A 27600-nucleotide genomic window follows, 5' to 3' on the forward strand; every position below is an offset into this window, starting at 1 on the left:
CCCTTATTGTCCATACTGGCTCCAGCAAGCCACACCAGGAATTCAGACTGCTATCCACATGGCCGCATGCCATGGGATAAGAGGTGGGCATGGTAGGTGGAATTTCACTGAAATCTGCTGAAATTTACTACCGTCTTCATCAGGTTCACTCCTGGAAGCTGCACATAAGTGTTTGACTAGACTCTGGTGTTCCAGAATAGTTACTTCAGACAATTCTTGTCAGCCAAATAGCTGTTTAGGTGGAGGGGTGGATTCCTGCATGACATGGACACTGATGTACATAAGCAGGGTGGCTGACCCAATATACCATGTCACCAGCACTGAATCATTGTAAACATTTATCTTCTGTGTCAGGATGTAAACTTGAGCAGAGCATGTCTGAGTTCCACACATCCCCCCTGTACAGGATATTGTAATTTTAACCTCTGCTTGCTAATTAAATAGGCATGACTTTGGCTGGTGTTGCATTTGACTGATTACTCAGGAAACCTGTATTTCTCTGTGTTGGTTTTTATAGGAACCATCTCTCCTTTCATATCTTCTGCCCTGTCGCTGCTTGTGGCCCAGATGTTTTCTCATTGGGTTGTTTGTTAAGAACCCCTGCTCTGGGGGTCCTTCCTCCCATCAGTGTCAATGTCCTCTAAACCAGTGGCATCCCCAAAGGATTGTGGCCTGGAAGGGAGCATTAAAGCTCTGGGTGGGAGGGCTAGTGGGGCCAGGGAGGTGTGGTGAGGCAGTGTAGTCTGAAGAAGCATATTTAATGGAAATGCCTGGAAAAAAAAAAAAAAAAAGATGCTGGTGGTTTTCATTGTGCAAAACTAGAGAACATTTGGTTTGACAAGTTCTCTTGGCTGTTTGGTTTTGGCTTAAGAGGGCTGGCAACATGAATTGGTGACACATTTTCACAGGGGCCAAGTGTCAAGCCCATCTAAGAATGAGAGGGAGTGCAGGCAAAGGGACTCATTGGTTCTGGATGTTTCCACTGGGCCATTTGTACAGTCATGCCTGGGTGTCTGGTGGGTTAACTCCTTGCAGGTGTCCTATTGCCTCCTCAGCTCACAGGATTAGAAACTGAGTTGTCAGCCTGCTGATGGCAAAGGGCCTTTGGGAACAATGTCATTTCAGACCACAGGGTGATTATTAATAATTGTCAATAGCTCTGGGCAGTTATCAGGGAGGTGAACTACTGGTGTCAGAGGATCAGACAGCTGAGGACCCTGGCCTGTTAGGGAAGACTTGAGTCAGTATCCCCAGGTAAAATAGGTAATAGCACCTAACCCAGAGGTCATGGTAAGTCTGGGCAAGGTTATGCTCACAGTGTGCATGTGTGGTACCCATGCCCACACCTTTGTGGGTGGCCCTGTACATACCCCTAAGGCAGAAGGACCCAGGCAGGGCATCAGATCTGAGCCAGAGGGCCACTGATAGCTGGATCTGGGCCCTCCCACCCTTCCTCAAGGGCTGGACCAGTCTGCAGGTGCCCCCTGAGTTTAGTGACCTCTGGGCTGTCCATGAGTCCCTGCTGGAGGTGGCCGTGTGGCCTTTCATGCTGAGGAGGGAAATGAGTCCTCGCTCGGTACCAGCTGTGCCCTGCCCTGCCTCAGCTTGTTTCCTGCACGCATTGCATGACTGTGGGCTGAGCTTCTCCATGATCACTTAGGGTTGGGGAGCATTTCTGTCTCCTTGTGGCGGGTGAGCAGCTCCCCTAGCCTGTTGCTCTCTGTGGTCTCCTGCCTCCCATGATAGCTGCACCTGTTCAGAGTTGTACTAACTTCCAATACAGACTGGACAGAACTGAATGCTAGGCTGGTCTTCCTGTAGATTTCATTTAATTTTCAAGGTAGCCCTGTGACGTGGATGGTGATATTCTCATCTACGTGTCAGAAGCCAAGGCTAAGGAAGGGATGTGATTGGATCAAGGTCACAGAACAGACAGAAGTGGGCCCAGGATAAGACCCACTTGTGCAGAAAGGATTAACTTGACACCAAGAGAGGGGTAGCCTTTGCCCTAGGATTCTGGGGGGCTGGAGTGTCCTCCCTGAGTGTTTTTGTTTACTCAGAGCCAGTCTATGGTAACATTATGGTTTATGGTAGGCGCTTTTGGCCATGTGGCATCTACTCAATCTGTGGAGAGGCTGGAGATCAAGGTCAGTCGTGCAGGTGGTCATGTGTGTCAGTGTCACCAAGCCCCAGTAAAAACTCTCAATGCTAAGGTTCAGGCGAGCCTCCCTTCTTGGCAATACCCCATGCACATTGTCACACATCAGTGCCAGGGAAGTAATACTGCCCATGACTTTGCAGAAGCTCAACATTTGGTATTTTTCCTGGATTCTATCCCTGTGCAATCCCTTGTCTGAATTTAATGTGTGTCTGTCACTTGTAATACACTGTGACCATGTGTATATCAGGTTTCAAGGTGAGTTCTAGGAGTCTTTGTAGCAAATTACTGAACTTGAGGGTGATCTTGGGAATCCCCAAATTTGTTATTGGTGTCAGAGGGGTGGGCAGTCTTGGGGACCCCTGTACTTCACGTGCATTTCTTAGCTCAGAAACTTTTATGCATGAAACCAAGTGTTCCCCAAACTCACCCAGATGGGCCAGAGTAATGCTGTCCCCACCAACTGGTGGTTTTTCCTCTGCTCTAGGGCAAACCCAACTCCTAGGAAAGATCCTCTTGGGCCTTTACTACTAGCCCCTCTATACAGAGTGGCCTGAGCTTCCCCAGCATGTCCTCCAGGAGTGCTCCTGCCTCCCTTAGGGCCACCTCTGGACTGCCCGGCCTCAGCCAAGCTGGGTCCTGGTGTGCAGTCACCTTCCTGCAGAGAAGTGATGGATCATGCAATTATGCCCCCACACTTGACCAGGTTGTCATCAATGCACGAACACACCCATCTCAATATACCTTCATAGCTCTGTATTACAGGATCTTTCCTAATTGATCAGGAAGAGGTGACATGGTTTTGTTTGAAATTGGTGTGCTTTAGCCTTTTTCAAGCTTTCCCCATTGTATTTCCCCTTATTGGGAACAGCTGGCTCATGCCCTCTGCCCACTGATTTGTAGTTGATCCTTATGCCAAAATTACTGATCTTCCTTCACCCACAAGTAGGTGTTCTAGTCACTTCTTTTTTATTGGAAAATATGTCTGATTATACACAGTACACAGAAATAAAGTTCCAGGTGTTTTCTAAGTAACAGAAAACTTGAGAACTGTTAAATTCTTGGTAGCAGTAAGGAGAAATAAGATAAAAGTTTAAATGCATAAAATGGAAAAACTTCTAAATAAAAATAAAAAAAATCCAAAGTAAGTGTGGAATACTGTTAACCAGTCCGGGGTGGGAGGTAATGGCGATTAACAGGGTGAAGGGACCCCAAAGTCATTCTGGTGCCTGATACCACTTCCAAAAAAAGGGAGACTGACCATATGTTCTGGCAGGTTATATACTACCTCCTGGTCCTTGGAGAGGTGAGTGGCAAAAATGCATGGCCCAGGCATCCTCCCCAGGAAGAAGGGCACTGAAGCCACCTCCCAGCTGCAGAGACACTTGAGCCTTATAGTCACCAGTGGGTCAATGGCGGCTGATAGCAAGCAAAGGCAGAATATTAAGTTCACTTCATTTAAGAAGATAAAAAAGCCAACTATATATCTTGATCCCCCTGAAAACCCTAGATTTGGGTTTAGTGATCCAGAACGATCTGTACTGTGTAATTTATGTTGTCCTGTGACACACAGCGTCTTCCCAAACAAGTATTTCTGTACATTGTATTTAACTGAACTCCTGTTCTCATCTTGACTGGAATATGCCTATTTCTTATTCTAACTCTTCCACATGATTAGGAATTGTACCCCGGGCAGTGGTGGGCTCTGAGGGGCAGCCACTGAGTCAGATGCCAGCCAGGAACTCAACCAGCACGGGGCGGAAGCTTCCCTCTGTGGGAATTTATGAGCTAGCACCTCACTGGTCTCAGCTCCTCTCTTAAGTAATGCTTCTGTGAACTCTACTGATCTGGAGTTTCATCTTAGTGATTCAGCTACTGTCTGCAGTAACATCTGAGGGACTTCAGCTTCCCTGAAGGGACACTGTTGCTCTCTCCTCTGAAGTAACCACCCAGTGATCAGCTCCTCTGAATTGCCCCACGACCTCAGACTCCACTAGTCTCTCCTCGGGGGTTTCAGCCATCTCTGAAGAAACACCTGTGTGATCTCATCTCCTAACATACGCCTTAGTGACCCCACCTGCTCTGCAGTACGTGTTAGTGACATCAGTCCCTTTCAGAAGGAGCCTATCTCCTTGCTGAGGTAACACCGGCTACTTCAACTTCCAGAGTTTCACCTGTGATGTTATCTTCTCAGCAGTATCACAGCGAGGGGAAAAGGAGCTTTTATCAGTGTCAGTGTGTTGCCGTGCCCTCGAGGATCAACTCTGGTCCTTCATTTCTCCTGAGAGGCTTGAGAGAGAGAGAGAACTTAAAAATTATGAATAGATTCATTTTAGTATATGATAATGTATACCAGAGTCTTCTTGGCATGTAAAAAAATAAAAACCTCAAACACAGGAATGAAAATTTTAGATCATAAAAAATATGTATCAAAGAACGGTCTTTTCAGTAAAACTTTTGGGAAACACCACAATGTGTAAAGAGGCACCCAGCTGGTGTAGCAGCTATAAGGTCTGGGCTCTGAGGGCAAAGCTCTCTTCCTACCCACATGGGGTCCAGAGACCCAAGACGTCCTAGGAGTTCCAGAGCGTAAGGTCTGTAAGTCATAAGGGTGGGTTTTGAGGCAAACATCCATTTTTGAGTTGAATTTTCACTAAAAAGTTAGGACATCCCTTCTCATCTTGAATAAAGTTCAAACACCAGATGAAGTGTTTTCTCACTAATATTTAGACTTTTTCTTTTTTTCATACAAAACAAGTGGTTCCACACACTTAGCATTTCTAGCCATATTACATCATGACACTTGATGACAATCTTTTTTTATATCATTTTATCCACACACTTTAGTGTTTTCACAGAATACCGCACATAATCCAATTCTAATTTTAGAGGAAATAATTAGAATAGTTACTGTTTTTAGGAAAGGCATGTAATATTCTAAGAAAAATCTTTATTTAGAATGTAAGAAAGTTTCATTGTGATAGTAATCCTTATGTCTTCAATTCCTTCAGTTTCTTCCAATAAACTTTCTAATGTTAAAGAATTATGGGTGTCTTTACCAAAATTTACCATAGTTGTGTCATTTACTCTTCAATATAACTTCAAGATGTGGAGAAAAACAAAACAGGCATGCTCTATCATTCTTCCATAGGAACATGCTCAGTGCTTCTCTTTGGAGTTACTTGTGACACTAAATGACCAAACAATGGCATCCCACGGAGCTACCAGAACCTTCTCCTGGGCTGGGGGGGCGGGGGAGGGGAGTTCTCCTAGTGGCAGAGGAGGTCACAGCTTCCTGTGCACCTTCTGGTGCTGGATCAGGTGCCCGTGCTGGTTGAAGGCGCGCCCGCACTCCCCGCACTCGTAGGGCCTCTCGCCCGTGTGGATCCTCTGGTGCTGGATGAGCACGGAGTACTGGCTGAAGGCCTTGCCGCAGCGGCTGCACTCGTAGGGCCGCTCCCCAGTGTGGGTCCGCAGGTGCACGATCAGTGTTGCTTTTAGGCTGAAGGCCTTGCCACACTGCGCACAGCGGAAGGGCCTCTCGCCCGTGTGGATCCTCTCGTGCTGGACCAGAGACCTGCGGGCGCTGAAGGCGTGTCCACACTCGCCGCACACGTAGGGCTTCTCCCCGGTGTGCACCCGCTGGTGCTGGGTCAGGTGAGAGTGCTGCACGAAGGCCTTCCCGCACGCATAGCACCCGTAGGGCTTCTCCTCTGTGTGGATGCGCTCGTGGTTCATCAGTGTGGAGCGGTGGCTGAAGGCCTTCCCACACTCGCCGCACTCGTAGGGCTTCTCCCCAGTGTGCACGTTGTGGTGCTGGATGAGGACGGAGCGGTCGCTGAAGGCCCGGCCGCACTCGCTGCAGGTGTAGGGCTTCTCCCCGGTGTGCACCCGCTGGTGCTGGAGCAGCGTCCTCTTCACGCTGAAGGCGCGGCCGCACTGTGCGCACTCGTGCGGCTTCTCCCCGGTGTGCACCCGCTGGTGGCTGCGCAGGACGGTGCTGTGGTTGAACGCCTTCCCGCACAGCGGGCACACGTAGGGTCTTTCTCCCGTGTGGATCCGCTGGTGCTGAATAAGATGCGAGAGCTGAGTGAAGGACTTCCGACACTCAAGACACTCATGTGGCTTCTCTCCCGTGTGTATCTTGTGATGCTGAGCAAGATCTGAGCTCACTCGAAAGGCCTTTCCACATTCGTTACACTCGTAGGGCTTCTCGCCGGTGTGGATTCTCCTATGTTTACTGAGGACAGAGCTCTGGCTGAAGGCCTTCCCACACACACCACACACATAGGGCTTCTCTCCAGTGTGTGTTCTCTGATGCTGGAGGAGATGGGAGCTCCGACCAAAGCATTTCCCACACTCGGTGCACTTGTAGGGTCTCTCCCCACTAGGAACAGCCTGATTCCGAGAGAGAGGCACACTCTGGCTCAAGACCTGAACTTCAGGTGGGCCAACAGGGCTTGGACTCACACAGAAACTCTGCTCAGGTTCATAACTTTTTGGATCAGTCCACCCTTTGGGTGCTTTCCCCAGGATCACCGATATTTCCTCTGAAATAAATGGCTTCCGACTCACGTCCCTATTTTGCTTCTCTCCCTTGTTTTCATATTCTGAAACAACAAAACCAAAGTAAAAATGTTAACTCAAATGTCAACCCACTCAAAACAGCAGAGCAAAGTGCAACCTGAAGGTGTTTAGCTGACAAGAGGTGGCCATCAGGGGTGCGGTCCCTGAATGCCCATGGCTACACATTTTCCGCAGTGCAGAAAAATCACAACTGTGTCCAATAATTAGAAATGTGCCCAGGCTCACAGGGCAGTTTAAGGGACAGGTGTGACCTGTAGTCTTGAGTCATCCCCGCCCCCCACCGCGTGAAGTGCACGTGTCACACAGCAGCAGGGCTACAGCCCATTACCACCTGAGTCCCGCCTTCCTTGGAGTCCTTGTGGTAGGAATAAACGTAGGACCCCACCCATGACTGCAAGGAGCTTTGTGGGGCTGACAGCAACACAGGAACAGAGAAGCCTAGTGTCAGGCTGGTAGATGTGTGAACTCTCGTGTGCATGTCCAACAGACACAGGACCAGAAGACTTATACATGGGGGACTGTGACCTCTTCTTTGTGGAGAAGGCACTGGGGGGCAACGTGAAACAGAGACACAATGGGAGTCTTGCCATGTCTAGGCTGGAGAGGAGTCCTGTAGGGCAGCAGTGAGCATTGCAGAGAAGACTAGGGTAGAGGTTTGTTAGTACCAGGTTGGGGGATCTACAGGATGTGCTGATAACTTTTTTTAAAAAATTTTTTTAACATATATTTATTTTTGAGAGACAGAGCATGAGCAGGGGAGGGGCAGAAAAGGAGACACAGAATCCAAAGCAGGCTCCAGGCTCTGAGCAGGCGTTCAGCACAGAGCCCGATGTGGGGCTCAAACCCACAAAGCATGAGATCATAACCTGAGCTGAAGTTGGACACTTAACTGACTGAGCCACCCAGGCACCCCAATTTTTTTTAAGAAAGCTCTACGCCCAATGTGGGGCTTCAACTCACTACCCCGAGACCAAGGATTACGTGCTCTACCGACTAAGCCAGCCAGGTGCCCCTGAGAACAGGTTTCTTAGATCTTGGAAACCAAACCGTTGAGATGACAAGATGCCACTCAAAGACCCAAAACTTCTCAGGGGTGTGAGAAGAATGACTTTTTCACTGGTTCACGTGGGTAAGAACTGGGTATTCTCAGCTTAGACAGGGGCCTAGGTATTCTCACAAGACAGGGGCCTGTGTAAGTCCTTCCCTACCTGAATCTGGTGGCAAGTATGCTTCATTCCGGGGTTCTTTACCAGAAATGATGTGGACCAGCAACGATTTTCCAATCATGTCCTATCTGTAATAAGGATATTTTCAAGTCCAATAAGCCCCCCACCTTGCTGGTAACAGCATTACTGGGATATAAGCTTCACTTTTTAGTAAGTTCCTAACTTGGTCTGGGAAGACATATGCTATATAGTGGGTCACCTGGTACCCCAAGCCAAGGGACCTTCTAAAACGACTTCTGACTGATGTTTAGAAAAACATTTGGGCCAAGGTGGCCCATAAATTAAATATGCTTGGCGTGCCTGGGTGGCTCAACTGGTTAAGTGTCAAACTCTCGATTTCGGCTCAGGTCACTATTTCATGATCATGAGATCGAGTCCCATGTCAGGCTCTGTGCTGGGCATGGAGTCTGCTTAAGATTCTGTCTCCCTCTTCCTCTGCCTCTCCCCTGCTCATGCGGTCTCTCTCTCTCAAAAATAAATAAACTTACAAAAAAAAAAATAGGACTACAAGAAATTAAATAAAAAAAATACACTTGTTTTAATTTATGTTGCCTTTTGACAGACAAGGAATGGTTACCTTGGAGGGACAAAGACATACCAAATGTTAATACTTCTTCTAGAAGTTGGTAGCAGCCAGACTGAAGCAAACCCTCAGCAGAGGGTCATCTGAGAAGAGGCAGGAGTGGGAAGTTGGGAGATTCCCAAGTGTGAGGGGCCTTGTAGAGGCTGGGGTCCCACTCCAGGCTAGATTAACCTGCTCTCCACACCCACCCCAAATTCAGCAGCATTCTGGACACAGATACTCAGAGTTCTTCACCTCGACACGGGGGCTCATGTCCATGGTCTTCCCCCTAGGGGCTAGATCCAGAGGAAGCCTCCTTTGGTGGCTCAGACTGCAAGAGGAGAGCACAAGCACCCACCTGAACCCTTCTCCTCGACAGAATGAAAGCTGCAAGTCACTGGGCAAAGGAAAGCAAACTTCTCATTCTAGGGCACAGACAAACATCCCAATGGCTGGGAAGGGAAAACTACCCTTTACTCCTGAGGGAGGGGCAGGAAAATGATCATGAGCCCAGACATTGAGAAGTCTGCTTCAACTAGGGGAAGGGCTGTGACCCAAGAATACAACACCTGCCTAAAATTGAGGATAGATCAGAACAGTGGAGCACGCGGTCATCTCCTCCTGCTATCGAAAAGGCCAGCAAGCACTGAGTAACAAGCAACAGAAGACTTCTGCTGGGGGTGGGGGGTGCTGGTGGCCAGAGCACAGAGGAAAACCCTCTCTTGCAGGCACACCTGGAAGACTGAAAGTCCCCACCCTATGCACAAGGAAATGCCAGAAGAACGGGAATCCAGTGGTATACTGAAGGCAACTATGGGAACAGAACCCAGCCAAACTCCTGACTCAGGCTTTCACACTAACCACCTAGTAGGAGGGGCTATGTTCCCAGACAGATTTACTTCTATATCTCCTGTCTTAATTAATGATAGGTGACATTCAATAAAATATTATAAGACACCCAAGAGAAAGGAAAAAGACTGCTTGTGTGTACACACACACAGAGTCAAGAGAACAAGTGACCAACAGAACCAGAATTAGAGATGACCCATACGTTGAACAATGTGAATGATCAGATGGGGAACCTCAGCAGATAGATTCTGTAAGAAAGGACTGGAAATGCTAGATGTAGAAAATATAGCAACATATGAACGCCTCTGATAGGCTCATTGCGGACTCAACCCAGATGAGGAAAAGACCAGTGGGCTTGAAAATAGGTCAACAGAAATTACCCAAAAAGAAACACAAAGACAAAAATGTATGAAACATAAAAATAAAATTGATATGGATCAATATCAAATGGCCTAACCTGCATGTAGTTGGAATTGCAGAAGAGAAAGAGAACAGGGAAGTAAAAATATCTGAAAAGATAATGGCTGAGATTTTCCTAAAAATAACGGAAGACATCATAACACAGATTCAAGATATTAGTGTCACACATTTTGTTTTGTTTTTAATATGAGAGAGAGAGAGCGCGAGAGCGCAAGTGCAAGTGGGGGAGACAGGTAGGGGGAGGAGAAGAGAGAGAAAGAAAATCTTAAGCAGGCTCCATGCTGCCATGGGACTCAATTCCCAAGCCCTGGGATCATGACCTGAGCCGCAATCAAGAGTGGAATGCTCAATCAACTCTGCCACCCAGGCGCCCTACAAACATGTTTTTTTTTAAAAAAAAAAATTTTTTTTTTAACATTTATTTATTTTTGAGACAGAGAGAGACAGAGCATGAACGGGGGAGGGGCAGAGAGAGAGGGAGACACAGAATCAGAAGCAGGCTCCAGGCTCTGAGCCATCAGCCCAGAGCCTGACGCAGGGCTCGAACTCACGGACCGTGAGATCGTGACCTGAGCTGAAGTCGGACGCTTAACCGACTGAGCCACCCAGGTGCCCCCAAACATGTTTTTAAAATACCAACTAGAAGGGCGCCTGGGTGGCTCAAGTCAGTTGAGCATATGACTTCGCCTCAGGCCATGATCTCACAGGTCCGTAAGTTTGAGCCCCACATCAGGCTTTGTACTGACAGCTCAGAGCCTGGAGCCTGCTTTGGATTCTGTGTCTCCCTCTCTTTCTGCCCCTCTCCCGCTCATGCTCTGTCTCTGTCTCCCTCAAAAATAAACATTAAAAAAAAAAAAAAAAAAGAAAAAAATCTGACTAGATACATCATATTCAAACTGCCAAAAACCAAAGAGACCATCTTAGAGGTAGAGGAAAAACACATACAACACAGAGGAACAAATGTAAGAATTACAGTAGACTCCTCATCAGAAACAAGTCAGAAAACAATGGGCTGACACCCTTGAAGGGCAGAAAAAGAAAAAACAAGTCAATTTACAAACACCAATGGAGAGAACATCCAACAATCAAATCCAAACTAATGTTAAAGGAAATTCTTCAGGCTGCAGAAATATACCCGACAAAGCTGGATTTATACAAGAAATGAAGGCTTTTGGAATAAAATGAAGGTAAATATAAAAGACTATGTAAAACGGTTTTCTAAATCACTCTAAGAGAATTGTCCAAAGCAAAAATGATTACACACTAGAGCACCTGGCTGGTTCAGTTGGAAGAGCATGGGACTCTTACTCTTGGGGTCATGACTTCAAGCACCATGTTGAGTGTAGAGATTACTTAAATAAACCTGAAAAAAATAGTTGTAATGGAGCAAATGTTTGTGTCTCTCCCCGCAAATTCACATGTTGAAGCCCTAACCCCCAATGTGATGGTATTTGGTGGTGGGGACTTTGGGAGGTAATTGAGAGTTAGATGAGGTCACAAGGGTGGGGCCCCCATGATGGCATTACTGCCCTCTAAGAAAAGACCTCAGTGAGCTTACTCACTTTCCCCCCACAGGCACACAGAGGCCATGTGAACACACAGAAAGTGGCCATACTGCAAGCCAGGAATAGAGCCCTCACCAAATTCTTTTTTTTTTTTTTAATTTTTTAGCATTTATTTATTTTGGAGACAGAGAGAGACAGAGCATGAACGGGGGAGGGTCAGAGAGAGAGGGAGACACAGAATCTGAAACAGGCTCCAGGCTCTGAGCAGTCAGCACAGAGCCTGACACGGGGCCCGAACTCACGGACCGCGAGATCACGACCTGAGCCGAAGTCAGATGCTTAACCGACTGAGCCACCCGGGCACCCCAACTCACTCTTGTCTTGGACCTCCAGCCTAGGGAACTGTGAGAATGAAATTTTTCATGTTTAAGTCACTCAACCGATGGCATGGCATGGTTATGGCAGCCTGAATGGACCAATAAACAAGTATGCTACCCCAACAGTCTTCTAACACATATGAAACGGTGTTTGTGTTCTTTGAATGTTTGGAGATGTATATTGTGAACCCTAGGGCAGCCACTAACCATCTGTTCTTTGTTCCCTCTTCTTTCTCCCTTTAAAAAAATTAAGTTACTTCTCATAATTCTATCTTATCTCCTTTGTTGGCTTCTTAGCTTTAACACTTCTTTTGATTATGATATAGCTTAGTGATTTTATTCAAGTTTATTATGTAAGGGGTTCATTGGAGTTTCTTAGATCTGTGAGTTTATGGTTTTCATCACATTTGGAAAGTTTTCAACCATCATTTCCTAGAATATTTTTTCTGATGCTCCCACCTCTGCTTTATTGGCTTCAGCTATATATATTAGGCAATTTCAGATTGTCCCACAGCTCACTAATGTCCTGTGGTCTTTTTTTCCTTCCTTTTCCTTTTCAGTAGTTTCTAGGATTTTTGTTTTCACTAATCCTTTCTTATGCAATATCTAACCTGTCACTAATTTTACCCAGTAAACTCTTCATCTCATGCATTGTTTTCATCTCTAGAGATCAGAACTGGGCCTTTCATGTATCTTCCAAGACTCTACTTAACATGCTGAATATTCCCTCTAGTCCTTGAACATACAGAATAAATTTATTTTGTTTTCATGTCCTGGTCTTCCAAATCTTTTTATTTTTTTAATATTTATTTTTGAGAAGACAGCATGTGAGCAGGGGAGGGGCAGAGAGAAAGAAAGAGAGAGAGAGAGAGAGAGAGAGAGAGAGAGAGAGAGAGAGAAAGATATAGAAACCAAAGTAGGCTCCAGGCTCTGAGCTGTTAGTACACAGCCCAAAGCGGGGCTCGAACTCACTGACCATGGGATCATGACCTGAGTCTAAGTCAGATGCCTAACGGACTGAGCCACCCAGGCACTCCTCCTGGTCTTCCAATTCTATCACTGATGTCACTTCTGGTCCGTTTAAGAGGACTGTTTTTTCTTCTAATTATGGTTTTCTTACTTCTATGAATGCTTGATAATTTTTTATTAATGCCAGATATTATGAATTTTACCTTGCTTCATGTTGGATATTTTTTATTTCTAGAAATTGTCTTGAACTTAAGTATTCTTGGTTAAGTTACTTGGAAGTAGCATGTATGGTTCTTGCCTTTGAACTTTGCTAGACCAGAACAGAATAGTGCTTAGGGCTCTTTCACCAGCCCTCCCCCTACTCCCCCCCAACACACACACACACACACACACACACACACACACACACACACACACACACACGTTAGTTCTCTAATTGAGGATTCCCTGTGAGTTACAAGTTTCCCACTCTTGCCGTTGGGAGCAGATAGCATTCCCAGCCTTATGTGAGCATTGGGCACTGTATTTACCAGCCTATAGCTCTGCAGGCTAGAATTCCATATGGGTTCTCTGCTCAGTGTATCACAAGGCTGAAAAATAAAGTGTTAGACTGAATACTCATGTGGAGGCTCAGGGAGTAAATGCACTTCAAAGTTCATTCTTACTGTTGTCAAAATTTAGCCCCTTGTAGCTATAGGACTAAGAGGACTGTTTCCTTTGCCACCCTCACCTCCTGATTGCTACCTGCATTCCTTGCCATGTGGCCCCCTCCACCTTCAAGGCAGCAATGGTGCATCAAATCCTTCTTCCCATTCTTTGAATCTGGCTTCGGTCTCCAACCCCCAGACCCCCCAGACCCCGATTTAAAGAGTTCTCCATTCCTTAAAGGCAAAAGCTTAACGTAACATAATCACGAGAATAAAATCCACATTCACAGTCTTGGGGATTATGCAGGCAGGGCAGGTCCTGTGCTGAGAAAGAGAGCTCCGGTCTTTCTTCCTCTTCTAAGAACACTAATCATAGCAAATCAAGGTCCTACCCTTACGAGGTCACTTAATTACTTCCATAAAGCCTCCATCACCAATACATTTACACTGGGGTCAGGGCTTCAACATATGAATGGGGGAGGGGCACAAACATTCATTCTATTATGAGGACCATCTTAAATCCTGGTTACCAGTTACTACTCCTTCTAAAGAGGCAGCTCTTTCCTGGCTTTGGATTTCCTTGCTAATACTCAAGAAGTCTTCCTGCAGATCTCCAGAATTCTTTGTCAAACAGACTCCCCTGTGGGACTTCTGGCCTCCCTGGCATCTCGGGACTCCTGGCAATAATGTCCTCAAGTCTGGGACGCCACTGGGCTCTGCCAGGGTTCCCCTCCTTGCACTGGGATCTTCTCCAAGTGGTGAGCTGGGACAATTGTAGGGATCATCCCTTTGTTTCCTGTCTTTTGGGAATTACTTTCCTTCACTGACTGACTTCCACTGAGAGAATGATGTCCCACATCTTGAGAGCCGAGGTTTCATATACATTGTCCAGTTTTTCAGTTGTTTCAAGTGAGAGGGTAACTACCATCTCTGTTTACTCCATCTTGGCTGGAAATAGAAGCCCTTGTTGTTGCTGGGTTTTTTAATAGTTTTATATTAAAGGTTGGATCTCTAACCAATAACTTAATTAGGCATATTTCTGAGATTTCTAGAATTTTGTGTTACCTGGTGTTCTGCAACTTAATTTCCTCTCAAGACTGTGTTCCTGATTCGTTATATTGTTCTACAACAGTTATCAAATCCCTTTCACTACAGTACATTCTGTTCTATTACAACACCATAGCTTATTTATCTGTCTAGCCTACTGCTGATGAACACTTGGGTCGTTTCCAGATTTTTCTATCTTGAAACATGCTTCTTTGAAGATTCTTGTACATGTTTCTTGGGGTTTACACACAAACGTCCTTACTGTACACTTAAGAGTGGAACATCTGCCATAGGGATCCATATTTTCAATGTCATTTGATAATGGCACACTGGTTTCCAAAGTGAATGTGCACGTTTACATCATCATTAGCTGCTTTATATTCTCAACCAAACTTGATAATGTCAGATCTATTTTTTTTTGATACTGAAGGTCTAACACGGTATATCACAGCAGTTTTAATTTCCATGTCACTGATAAATAATGAGGCTGAGCACGTTCTCACATTTATTAGCCCTTTGATTTCCTCCTCTATAGAACTTGTTCAAGTTTTGTGCCCACTTTTCTTATTTGATATTTCTGCATTTTTAAAATTCTCTTCAGAGCAATTATTAAGTGTATATACTGTTTTGAAAAATGGCAATACCAATAAGTTCTTCATTTAAAAAATCTGGGTTTATGGCCAACAAAATTTTTACACACCTCATTTTTTAGAAGTTATACTATATGTTTTTTAAACTGGAGAACACATGGTTTTTTTTTTTTTTTTTTTACTTAAGAAGCCTCATCTTCATAAAGTTAGCAAGCCAAAGAAATAATTACCCATTTCCATTGAAAAGTATTTCTTCTATTGTTTGAAGCTTCCTAAATAGGTAGTGTCTTTCCTGATGCCAAAGTAACGAGATGAGCAAAATGACTTTAATAAATAATTGTACAAAAGGTTACTCAATCATCCATGGCATAAAAGCAACACATGACCAAACTTGCAAGAGCAGAGCCCTCACTTTCAGAACAATACAGCTTCAGCTGTTGTTTCAAGTACAGACTAGGAAGAATGTTTTACAGTGGACAAAACAAAGGAAAAAAAAAAATTCCACTGAAACAAAATTTTAATTTAAAAAACCCCTCTCCATGATTTTGTATAGAGTGTATGTACTGTATAACAAGAGCATACATTCTGCATCAGAGAACCCCAGGAATTTCTTTACGTTCTGGTGAATCATCAGCATTAACACCTTCAGGGATTGTACTGGGTTAAAAAGATAAGACATACACCTACCCCATGGACAGGGTGAACTGTCTTGCTGCCTACAAGCTGCCATGTGGTCACGTTTGGAGTTATCTGCAAAAAGAAAAGAGAGTTAAGAGAGAACAAAACAGTTTTTAAGAGTAGGAACTCCTGGGGCACCTGGGTGGCTTACTGGGTTAAGTGATCGACTTCAGCTCAGGTCATGATCTCACAGCTTGTGAGTTCGAGCCCCGCGTTGGGCTCTGTGCTGATAGCTCAGAGCCTGGAGCCTACTTAGGATTCTGTGTCTCCCTCTCTCTCTGTCCCTACCCTGCTTGCACTCTATTTCTCTCTCTCTCAAAAATAAACAAACATTAAAAAAAAAAAAAAAAAAAAGAGCAGGAACTTCCTCCACTGGCTGTTACAGCAGGTAAGTGCAATTCACAAAGTTAAGACCACAGGCTCCTCGGGCAGAAGAGGCCCCAGGTGGAAGCTACTCTTGCTCTCTGTCACCTGTCAGTGTGCACAGCTGCTAGGAACTGATCAGTCCAACTGAAGGAGAGCCAGCTCCCTTCACTCACCTGAATGGCCAATGCCCAAGCCCCCAGTCTCCTCAGCCCCTTGCCCATCCAGGACCCATGGCTCTTCTCCTCGCTCCAGCTGACAGATCACGTTGGGCTTTGATCCTGGAAGTCCTGCTCATGGGGAAGGAAGGCCTTTTGTCAGCACAACATCTGTGAACACCCCTACCCCACCTGAGTGATCTGTAGGCATGAGACAGAGAGGTGTGATGTCCCTCTAGAGCTGTAACACCTGGAGGCAACCCCAAACCCCCCACCCCAGGTCCCTGCCCTTGGCCAAGCACAGAGACACAGAAGAGGCCTGCTGAGGGGCCATACCCAGTGACACCACGTTGCCATAGGTCTCCATCATCACGTGTCGGTAGAGGCCCCGCTGAGCAGGGCCCAGGCGGTCCCACTCCTCCTGGGAGAGGAGCACAGCCACATCCTCAAAGGTCACCTTGGCCTGGAATGACAGGGGCTGCTGAAGGTTGGATTGAGTCTCCATGTCTGAGATGGAGCAATGTGGGTGGGGGGAGTGAAGATGCCCTGGGTCACGGGGGGAAGGGAAACACATGCGAGCAGATGGGTGGTATCAGGAAGGGGCCACATTGTTCAGGAGATACAGTGACACTCAGGCTGTCACCCAGAACCCTGGACATGGGAGGGTTGTGAGGAAATCCAGGGGTGCAACAAAGGCCCTGGAGGCAGCTCACCTGGGGTCCTGCTGGTGGTGGTAGGAGCCTGGCTGCTGCCATCGCGTGATCCCTTGAGGTTTCCAAGGAAGATGGAAGTCAGAGGAGCCTGTGGGGCTGAGGAAGAGGAGGGAGCACATGAGGGGCCCACCCTTGCCCCCACAGACCCTGAGTTCTGAGGGAGTCCAGCCCCCACTGTGAACTCTTCCCATGGGCCCAGCCACAAGGTTTTGCTCTCCAGACCTGGGGTCTTTATGATCAGCTAGGGAGCTAGCAAGGACTCTGAGGCACCTGCTCAGGCCCACAGTCTAGGCACAAGGGCCCATGCCAGAGCATTCACATAGGTGTGAAATGTTCATCAGGTCTGGTGTGGGTGCCAGGCCAGGCTGCCTCCACAGACAATCTCCCAGTGAAGACAGGCTTTCCTCAAGGTCCACACTCCTGTGGGGGCCTCACCCCAGGTCCGGCATGCTTGGCTTGACCGTAACTCCTGTGGCCCCACTGATGCCTCAGTCTCATGTGGTTGTGCCCCAGTTGCCCTGATGCTCCACTGAGGCTGGGGTCATCAGCCTGGTGGTGGCTCCACCAGGGACTGGGAACGGAGGCAGGACAAATAGTTGATTCTGGAGGATTAAGTACAGAGTCACCCAGGGATTTGGTCTGAACACCTGATGTGGAGGCCTGGGGGTGAGCAGGTTCTGGGGACTTATCAGGCTAAATTAAGCTGAGATGTCTATCATACTCAAAATACGGGGGAAAAAAGGGGGACCAAAGGCTCTCCTAATGGGGGAATGGGGTTCACATCTTTTGGAGTGCCAAAGGGTGTCTATAACAGGGACACAGAAGCCAAGTGGGCAGATCACTCTACGAAAAATGGTACAAGATGGTGATCAACCTTCTCATGCATGCAGCTCAGCAGGTACCTCAACAAACAGGGTGCTTCATCTGTTTGTTTGATTTCTTTGTAGAGTATCAGATGTATGTGTAAGTTTGCATGGACGACTTTTGGGAATACAAATCCTGAACTCCCAACTGCAGCTGCCTCTGCGGAGCACAATGGTAGACTTATTCACCAAGAATGTCCATTCCCCCCAAATCTGTGTGTGCTTGTGTCAGTGCAACTCTAATTAGGCTTCCAACAGGTGCCTTTTAAAGGAGTAAAACTACCTTGAATTCACATGAACGATAGATGCTGGATAATAGATTAAGAATAAAATTTGAAAAAAATGGGTGTGAGGCAGGGTGGGCCTGCCTCACCAGATCTCAGAACAAAGATGAGGAAGCCATTTCCACCACCCACTCCACCTCCTGCCCTCTTGGCAGTGTATCCAACACCCACATCCACTCGACCAGCCCACAGACTTGCCATCTCTCATTGTCAGTCATCTTCCCCATGGTCTCGTCCAGATACCTCTCCATGAGTGGTCTCCGTACCCCCACCCCACCAGAAAGTGGCCCTGGTCAGGGTCTCCCATGACTTCCATGTGGTCAGATCCTTGCCCCTTGTTGACAGGATGAAACTGGTCTCTTGTGCTCCTGCAAGTTGGTCTCTACCAAGTCTCCTGGACATTGCTCCCTCAGCCAAGGCCTCCAGCCATCCTCACCTGTTTGAGAATTTGACCTTCATGTATAATACAGCTCTGGTCCTATGGGAACCTGGCAGAAGTAGTCATTGGCACTATGGCCCCACTGCAACTAGGCCAGGATCCAACGATAAACACCAATAGGAACCTCGTTCAGGGCCTTCCCAGTGGGTACAGATGACACAGGAGGCATGTGGCACATGTGGCCATAAGGCCTTAAGCCAGACCAACTCCTGCTCCTGCCCGTGCTTCTTCCTGCCCCACATCCTGCACATATCTGGCACTGGCCACGGTTATCCTACAATCCTGAATGTTCAGTGGAGCCTAGGGTCTCCTTTTTGGTGCAGTTGAACTGGCAATCCCCTTCCCTCCAACTCAACATCTTCATGGAGATGTTCTTTGGCATCTCAGACACTTAACATCTAACACTAGGCTCCTATTTCTGCCCCCAGCTTGGTCTGGGCACCTCTACCCAAGACTTGATCCTGAAACTACCTTTCCTCCTCATTCTTTCACACTCTACTCCAAATCCACTCTCCTAGTGCACCCAGAACCTGGCCCTGTTACAGCAGGGTCATGCATCTGCCTTCCATGGGAATAGCGACTGTCCTTGGCTTCAACTAACTTCCTGGCCCCTCCATGGCTATGAGGCTGCTCAGAACCCTGCTTGAACCTCCCCTCTGCCAGGGAGGCTCCCTCCCTTTAGCTGGTGCTTGGCCACATCACCTTCTCATTGAGGCCCTTCCTGACCCCTTATCTTGAGGGCCTCTGCCTTGCCCAGTCCTCCTTCTCCCTTCCTGTCCCAGCAAAGCAGCCATCAGGCCAATGTTTGCTGAGTAAGTGAATGAAATTAAAAAATCGACGAGACCATACTTTACACCCTGTCTCAGAAAAGCCACCTAACAGTTATGTAGATGAACCAGACATGCCATTAGACAGTGGGAACTCCGCTGGAATGGATGCAGGCCCGAGGATGGTGCGACTGCCAACCCACAGTCCTTTCACACACAGGTCACAGACCCACTAAGAGAAAGATTTAGGTTGTGCTAGATAGACGACAGGTAAATGACACCGTGGGACACAGAGAGCATGTCCAAAATGTTCCTCTTTCAGAAACAATGACTCCAGGGCCATGAAGGGTATGTGTGTGCTTTGTCCTCACCCGTAAAACAGGAAGATCACATCCCTCCTCTGTGGGCCTCAAGAGGAGACAGTGCTCAGAACCACTGGGCGCAGAGTCAGATGCCGCTGGACCAAGTGTTATCTCATTCGATTAGACTAACTCCAAACAACCAGGCTGTCAACACGAGTGAGAAACAGAGGTGGGTGGAGAGGGCAAAGGAAAAGATTCCTACCTGGCGGGGGGAGTCCTAGAAAAGCACAAAAACAAAGGATCTCTACCTAGATGACCTTCACACATTACCAAGTTAAAAAAAAAAAGCATATCACATAGTATGTGTTATACTATCACACAGTATTTTTACTACAATCTGAAGATTTGTGTCCTTGCAACATTCATATGGTGAAATCCTAATTCCCAGTAGGATGGTGTTAGGAGGTGAGGCCTTTGGGAAGTGCTTAGGTCATGAGTCTGGAGTCCTCATGATGGGATTAGTGCCCTTGTAAGAAGAGACTCCCACAGAGCTTTCTCACTCCTTCCACCACGTGAGGTCACAGCAAGAAGTCTGCAACCTGAAGGGGGCCTTCCCCTGACCGTGCTGGCACCCTAATTTGGACTTCCAGCCTCCAGAACTTTGAGAAATGTCTGTTGTTTTATAGGCTACCCAGTCGACAGTAATTTGCTCTGGAAGCCCAAAGGAACTAAAATGACTGTATTCTTTTGTTTTTTTAAATTTTTTTTAATGTTTATTTATTTCTGACAGAGAGAGAGCACATCAGCGGAGGAGGGGCAAGACAGAGGGAGACCCAGAATCTGAAGCAGGCTCCAACCTGTCAGCACAGAGCCCGACGCGGGGCTCAAACTCACGGACCGCGAGATCACGACCTGAGCCAAAGTTGGATGCTCAGCCGACTGAGCCACCCAGGCGCCCCGACTGTATTCTGATTAAAAAAAAAAAAAAAAAAAAAGAATAAAATAAACACAAGAAGTGATACTAATTTTGAACAAGTCTGTGACTTCAAGCAAAGACGTACAAAACACTGTGCATCTCAAAACCAACAACTGTCAGGCAGGAAAACAGAGTCATCCAGGGTACCCAAACTGGCTTTTAACAAGCCGCCCTCTCCCCAACCCTGACCTCCATGATTCTGATGCCCTGTGATGCTCTGTGAGAAAAACACAGTTTAGACAAGAGAGAACAGGTGGGCACGACAAGTCCTGTTTGGATGACCCCCCAAGCCAGAATCACCACCACCGAGTCCCCTAACAGACTGTGAGCAAGGCCATGCCACCCCCACAAAGGGGCAAGCACAAAGAGCACCGTCCATCCACCAATCACAGTCATTCTTCAGATGCAGGAATTCCATTTTTGGAAATCTCCTCAGGGAATAACCCAAACAAAACGAGAACACATCCATGTTCTCAGCAGCCCTGGATGCTTAATGGGACAGAAGCCACACTGCAGTGAGACACTCAGCCAAACAGAATCTAGCTCTCACGATGACTGAGCAGCCAGCTACGTGGACAGGAACTAAAGAAGGGGCTGCAGAGATGCAAAGAGCTTAGAGTTTAAAGTTTACTATTATTGTTTTGTTTTGTAAGCTAAGCTTTAGGAACTTACCACCCTTGTTGGAATCCCTGATAGATCTGATGTAAAAGAACACACATGTCTGTCCAAAGAGCTCGCACACAGTGACAGGCTAGCATGGGCATACTAGACGTGCGTGGTCTGGGGTGAGAGGCTCCCAGGATCTTCTTCCCTCAGTCTTCACCATCCTCACCCACAGGCTTTCCTGGTGGAATGCCCTGCCCCACCTCCACGGTGGAAGCATCTTCACAAAGGGCAGCTCCAAGCCATTTGCGAACACAAAGCACAACCCTGCGATCTTCCATAGTGAATGATCAAGCATCCAAACCAACAGCTTTCTTATACACTGGCAACACCTAGTCAGAAAACGTATAGGGGGAAAAATTCTGTTCATAAATGGCAACAAGGAACAAGCTTAAAATGAACTTTAGAAATGTGATGTTAATTCTGCCCACCGTATCCACAAAACCAAGGTGCCTAGAGCCAGTGGGCCTGGAGGAAAAGCAGTGGCTACAGAACGGGGCAGAGCAGGGCCAAGTCTGTATAAACAAATGGAGAACAGATGAGACAATTCAAATTGCTCAGGAAAGATGATTCAATAAATGGTGTGAAGACAAGATTTTTTAAATGCTTTAGGAAAAGCAAAATTAAGCCTTTACATAAAATTCAACAAATCTCCCAGAAAGTAGAGGGAGGCAAAGAGATTTAAACAAACAAACAAACAAACAAACAAATTTGGCCAGAAAAAATTAGATCATCTCAGTCTAATAAATCCACTAGGCTAACTAATGAGTAAGAGTTGAAATTTTAGATCACATTTTAAGGACTTGAATACAAGTATAGATACATTTGTATTATTTTAGGTGGGAAGGGCTGTTCTAAGCAAAATAGCAAAAGCAGAAACCTGCTGGGCAGAGACTCCCACATTTGCTGCATGAAAATTAATACCTTATGCACATCAAAGCCACCAAATTCCAGAATGGGCCCAAAGACATGTAAGAATTTAATGCATGACAAAGTTGGTTTTCCAAATCAATGGCAAGATGAATTATTCAGTAGGTAGTGTTAGAAATAGCATAGAAGGAAAAAAATGGAGCTGGATTCCCAACTCACCCCACACCAAAATAAATTCCAGATGGATCCAGCATTGCACAAGTACCAGAGAAAAACAAGAGTCTATTTTAAAAATAATCTTGGCGTGTGGAAAGCCTTTTAAGACACAGCAAAGCTCAAAAGCCTTCGGAGTAAATATGTTACGATTAAAAACTTGAAATCTCTTCAAAAAACCCCAAACCAGAACAAAGCACCATAACTGGAGTCAAATGTCAGTTTGTGAAGAGTGTTTTCAACATATACGGAAAAGAGTATGAGCTGGCAGATCACAAGTAGGAAATACAAAGGAAAACAAAAAACGAAATACAAAGGCACACGAACAGTTTCAACCTCACCAGTCATCGGGGAACGGAAATTAAAACATTCATGTGACAACAATGCGGGGCGGGCGGTCTTAAGGCCCCAACCTCCCCCTCACTCCGCCTCCGAGTCCACCCCGCACACACCGGGTGTAGAAAACCGACGGAACGCACCGCCACGAAGGCAGTTTGCAAGTGAAAAATCTAACAAGTATCGACCGATAGAGCATGGCCACCCCTCTGCCCCGCGAGCTTCCCTTTTAGGTGAATAACAGAAAACAGCGCACGCAAAATCCAGAAAGGGTACAAAGGAAACCAGCCAGTGCTGCCTCTGCGCACACTGGCAGACTGTTCCCAACGACGATTTCCAGTTTTTCTATTTTTCTCACACGTTCACATTTTAAAAAATGCATGTTATTTTCTATTGAAATCTTAAAAAGCAAATAATAAACTAGGGAAATATTTGCAAACCATGTTAGAAAAGGTTGGTCTCGTTCACTAAAAAGGGGCTCTTACAAGGTAGTAAGGAGAAGAGCACGGATAGAAACATGGAGAAAGGATGTAAAATTAGGAAAGTACTTTGAGCCAACGAGATACCAGCGCCGTTCGGACGCGGAGAAACGGCTTACTGCGAACGGCACAGGCGCTCCTGCCGCCGCGGGGTCCGGATGGGCTTCTCAGCCTCTGGTTCTGTATTTTGGGGAGACCTTGGGCGAGCCGGGGACTCGCGGGTCGCTGACCACCCTTCCCGGGGCAATCGCGCCCTCGTTCTCTTCGCCGCGGCCCCGCCGCAAACCTCCACCTCCTGCCAGCGCTCGCCGTCCGCGGGGGAGGGGGCCCGGGAGGGTCGGAGGGGGGCGATGAGGTGTCTCAGGGCCTGGGGTGGGGGTTGGATTCCGGGCGTGGCAGGGCCGGAGGGCTGAGGGCCCGGAGACTGGGTCGCAGGCAGCCTGGTGTGTGTCAAGGGTAAGGGGAGAGGGTTCTGGGGCGTGGCAGGGGCCGAGGGGCGGGGGTCGGGAGAAGCCCGGGTGTGAGGAGCGGAGAGAGGACTGGGATGCGGCAAAACGCTGGGGGAGAGGGGGCTCAGAGTGGGGTCCGAGGAGGGGAAGGAGCCCACCGCGCGCCCGCAGGAGGAACCCGGCAGGAGGGGCGGAAGCGGAGCGTGCCCGCGGGGAAGTGCCCTGTCCGTGAGGACGACCCGGCTCCAGCGCGCGTGCTGGCAGAAGGGCCCGGGCGCCAGTGCCCGCGCGCACCCCCAACTCACCTTCCACGCCGCAGCCTCACGCGCGAAGGGACGGATGCCCGCAACGCACTCAGACAAAGGGGACGCCCCGCCTGGTCTGCGCATCCGCCAATCCCTGGGGGCCCCGCCTCCTCAGTCCCCGCCCACGCCCCCGGTCACCAGTCCTGGAGCGGACACCTCCCAGTCGTCCCCGCCTTCCCCGCCGGCGCCATTTTCCTGACTGACAGCGAGGCCGCTTTCTGCGGAGCCACCGAGAGGAGAGATCTCCCGCGCGCCTAGAGAGGCCATACCGCGCTCCGTCCTCGCATTTACCGCACTTCCGGCGGTCTTGTGGAAAGTTCTAGTGAAGCTTCCGAGCATCGGACCCACGGGCCACCTAGTGCCTGTAGAGTCGGGTTTCAGGCTTGTGGCCAGGGGGGTACCTTTTCCGCTCCTAGCCGGGTGCCACCCCCTCTGAACGTGCCTCCTCGTTGCTGTGCCCTGGGACCCGCCGAGGACCTAGCGGTGGTCGTCACGTGTGACAGTGACCGCCTCCTCAACCACCTGCACTGCTGTTCACGGACTTTTTTGGGGCCGGCGGGGGGGGGGGGGTCCGTGAAGCCTCCGTCCGTGAGGGCGTTGCACGGTGCGGTAGCAACTCCCGGGAGAGGAGGCTGAGACAGCCACGGCTGGAATGCTTAGTCGTGTTCTAGAAAACCTAGAACGGTGAGGGCTTTCTTGGAGGAGCGGTTGGGGAGCCGGAGGAAGAGTTGGCCATCTCGCCTTTTCTGATAAGCGACCCTGGGTTGGGAGTAGGACTCCCTAACTTCAGGCAGGGATGGGAAAAAAAATTAAGGAGGAGGGGACAGAGAGTCCCTCAACAGTGACACCCTTTCCTCTTTCCCTTTTCCTTTTAGCTTTTTATTGTAGAAACTTTCAAAGATAGGCAAAGGTAGACAAAGTAGTGTAATGAACCCCACGTGTCCATCAAACAGTTGAAACGGGCAGTCTCTTCACCTATTTCTCTGGTTATTTCTTTCGTCAATCCCGTAGAGGAGGTCATTTTCTATAATAATTATTCTCATATTTGCCTAAAAGATAAGGGCCCCTAAAAACGTAATTACAAAGCTATTATCACCCGTGAATGTTAATGATTATCCTTTATTATCAAATGTAGGAAACTTTTTTTTAAATGTAAAAATACATCATGAGTTTACAGTGATAGTTCAAACTTAGGGCTAGGTGGCTATTAATTTTTAAAATTTTATGTTTGTATCTTTTTTTCCCCTCATATTTAGGATCTTGGGGGGCGTCTAGGTGGCTCACTCAGTTGAGCATAGGACTCGTGGTTTCATCTCAGGTCATGATCCCAGGGTGGCGGGATCCAGCCCTCTGTCAGTCTCTACCCTAATCAAGGAGTTCTTTAAGATTCAGTCTGTCTCTCCTTCTGCCCCTCTCCCCCACTTGCACATGCATTGTCTCTAATTTAAAAAAAAAAAATCTTGGATGCTGATTATCTTAACACAATATATAATTATGTCAGAATAACAATGCCAATATTACAATGGTATGATTATTGAAAAGTGTAACATTCTTTTGCAGTTCTTTCTGTTGTTAGGTTATATCCCATGCTTTAAAGTAAATTAAGGGCCGTCTGGGTGGCTCAGTTGGTTAAGCGTCCAACTTTGGCTCAGGTCATGAGCTCACGGTTTGTGAGTTTTGAGCCCGGCGTTGGGCTCTGTGCTGACAGCTCAGAGCCTGGAACCTGCTTCAGATTCTGTGTCTCCATCTCTATCTGCCTCTCCCCAGCTTGCATTCTGTTTCTCTCTCTCTCTCTCTCTCTCAAAAATAGGTATAAAACTTTAAAGTCAATGAAAATAATTTGTTTCTGTGGGGTTATATATACTGGCTCATTTGTTTCATTTTGCTTATGCTCTTTAGGGTTAAGTTTTTCAGGTTTTTAAAAAAATGTTTATTTTGAGAGAGAGCATGATGGGGGAGGGGCAGGGAAAGAGGGAGAGAGAGAATCTCAAGCAGGCTCCACACTGTTAGTGCAGAACCTGATGTGGGACTCCATGTCCTGGATAGTGAGATCATGACCTGAGTCAAAATTAAAATGCTTAACTGAGCCACCCAGGCGCCCCTCAGGTCTTTTTTTTTTTTTTTTTTTTTTTAAATGATTTTATTTTTAAGCAATCTCTACCCCCAACCTGGGGCTGGAACCCACAACCCTGAGATCAAGAGGGGCATGCTCCACTGACTGAGCCAGCCAGGTGCCCCCAAATTTTCAGGTTTTTATAAAAATTTTTTCATGATTATGTAAAACATGTATATGGCTCCAGAGTCAAGTCTACAAAACAATGTACATTCAGAGAAGTCTGACTTCTCTCCCTGTCCCCACAAACCTGTTACCTTCCTCTCCCTATCAGTAAGCATTTTTTTTTAAGTGTATTGATTTATTTTGTGAGAGACTGTAAGTGGGAGAGGGGGAGAGAGACAGGGAGATAGAGGATCCAAAGCAGGCTCTGTGCTGACAGCAGACAGCCCAATGCGGGGCTCAAACTCCCGAACTGTGAGATCGTGACCTGAGATGAAGTCAGATGCTTAACTGACTGAGCCACCCAGACTCCCCCTGTATCTTCTGTTCTGCATTTTGGCTTTTGCACCTAACAGTATCTTGGAGACCTCTCATTAGCAGCGTCTAGGGATATTCCTTGTTCCTTTTTGCAGCTATAACTCCCTTCTTTTGGGAATGTACCATAGAGTATTCAACTAGTCAGCTATTACTGGACATGTGGGTTGTTTCCTGTCTTTTCCTATTAAACTTAGTGCCACAGTGAATAGTCTTATGCAGATCTTTGTATAGTTCTGCCAGTTTAATTTTGGGTTAGATTCCTAGAAATTGCCTGGTCAGCAGGCATTTGTCATTTGTTTTTGCTGTATGTTGCCCAGTTCCCTTTTTTAGGGTTGCACCATCTTGCATTCCCACTGTGATGTGTCCTCACAACCTTGTAAGCCAAGTATTTTGTCAAATATATGTAATCTTCCTATCTGAGAAGAATAGCATCTCAATGTGGTTTCCTTTTGCATCTTTTTTTTTTTTTTTTGTGGGTGGAGTCAGGCATCTTTTCATATATTTAAGCATCATCTTCACTTATTTGTCTGTGAACTTGCTTCTTTTCCTAGTTGGTGGTCTCTTCCCTCTGGTTTTAGAAATGCTATTATGTTAATCCTTTGTGACATAAGTTGCAGATATTTATAAAACTCTATTATCAATGCACCAATTTATCAGTTAAGATTAAAAATTACAAAATAAGCCCTGTATAGTCTTTTTTGATGCAACCCAACAAATTAATAAGGAATTTGATACCAGAGAGATGGTTATAAAGAATAGTCTTCAAACTACAATTTAATTTCTGTTATCTAAACCTGATTTCATTAACTATCAGTATTCAGTTCATCCTCAATGTAGTTAATGTTCATAGTTTACAGGATACTTAGAAATGCCATGTTCAGAGCAGAGGAAATTTCTTAGGGGAAAATACAGTATAAAGCCGATAATATATTGTTTAAAATATTTTAAAAATTGCAAAAATATTTTTTAAATATTTAAAAAAATTTTACTGCTGTTTTTCTTTTTTATGGCTTTATTGAGGTATGAATTGAAAATACTTTAAGTATACACTTTGATGAAAATTTCGACATAAATATATACCTGTGAAACCATCACCACAATCAAGATAATGAGCATATCTATTAGCCCTAAGTGCATCCCCAGCTGTTGCTGGTGATTGATCTGCTTTCTGTCACTTTAGCTTATTTTGCACTTCCTGTATATCTGATTAGA

General features: G+C 46.7%; 1 protein-coding gene across 6 annotated transcripts; it reads right to left on the reverse strand.

Annotated features, from left to right (window-relative positions):
* Positions 1–3104: 3104 nt before the first annotated feature.
* On the reverse strand, positions 3105–23919 carry ZNF250 (zinc finger protein 250). Of its 6 annotated transcripts, none has more exons than XM_060611637.3 (6): positions 23796–23919; positions 16850–16945; positions 16473–16599; positions 16155–16268; positions 15625–15687; positions 3105–6768 (listed from the first exon to the last, which is right to left on the reverse strand). In XM_060611637.3, the coding sequence occupies exons 2-6, from the start codon at positions 16889–16891 to the stop codon at positions 5444–5446; spliced, it is 1671 nt and encodes a 556-aa protein (XP_060467620.1). In that variant the 5' UTR covers positions 16892–16945; positions 23796–23919; the 3' UTR covers positions 3105–5443. The 6 variants fall into 6 exon arrangements, with proteins under 6 accessions (XP_060467620.1, XP_060467616.1, XP_060467617.1 ...); XM_060611633.3 differs by having other exon boundaries at positions 16473–16614; XM_060611634.3 differs by lacking the exon at positions 23796–23919 and adding an exon at positions 23161–23789 and having other exon boundaries at positions 16473–16614.
* Between the last annotated feature and the right edge of the window lie 3681 nt (positions 23920–27600).

Source organism: Panthera onca, chromosome F2 (genome assembly GCF_046562875.1).
Source record: "Panthera onca isolate mPanOnc1 chromosome F2, mPanOnc1 haplotype 2, whole genome shotgun sequence".
NCBI lineage: Eukaryota > Metazoa > Chordata > Mammalia > Carnivora > Felidae > Panthera > Panthera onca.

Bases quoted from the DNA above. Each gene is read 5' to 3' on its own strand.
- ZNF250 (XM_060611633.3), bottom strand. From the start codon at position 16,891: ATGGCAGCAGCCAGGCTCCTACCACCACCAGCAGGACCCCAG. The intron at 15,688-16,154 runs GTGAGTGAAGGG...TTCTTTTTGCAG, and splicing joins CTTGGGCATTGGCCATTCAG to ATAACTCCAAACGTGACCAC. The intron at 6,769-15,624 runs GTAGGTGTATGT...TTGTTGTTTCAG, and splicing joins CAGTTCACCCTGTCCATGGG to AATATGAAAACAAGGGAGAG.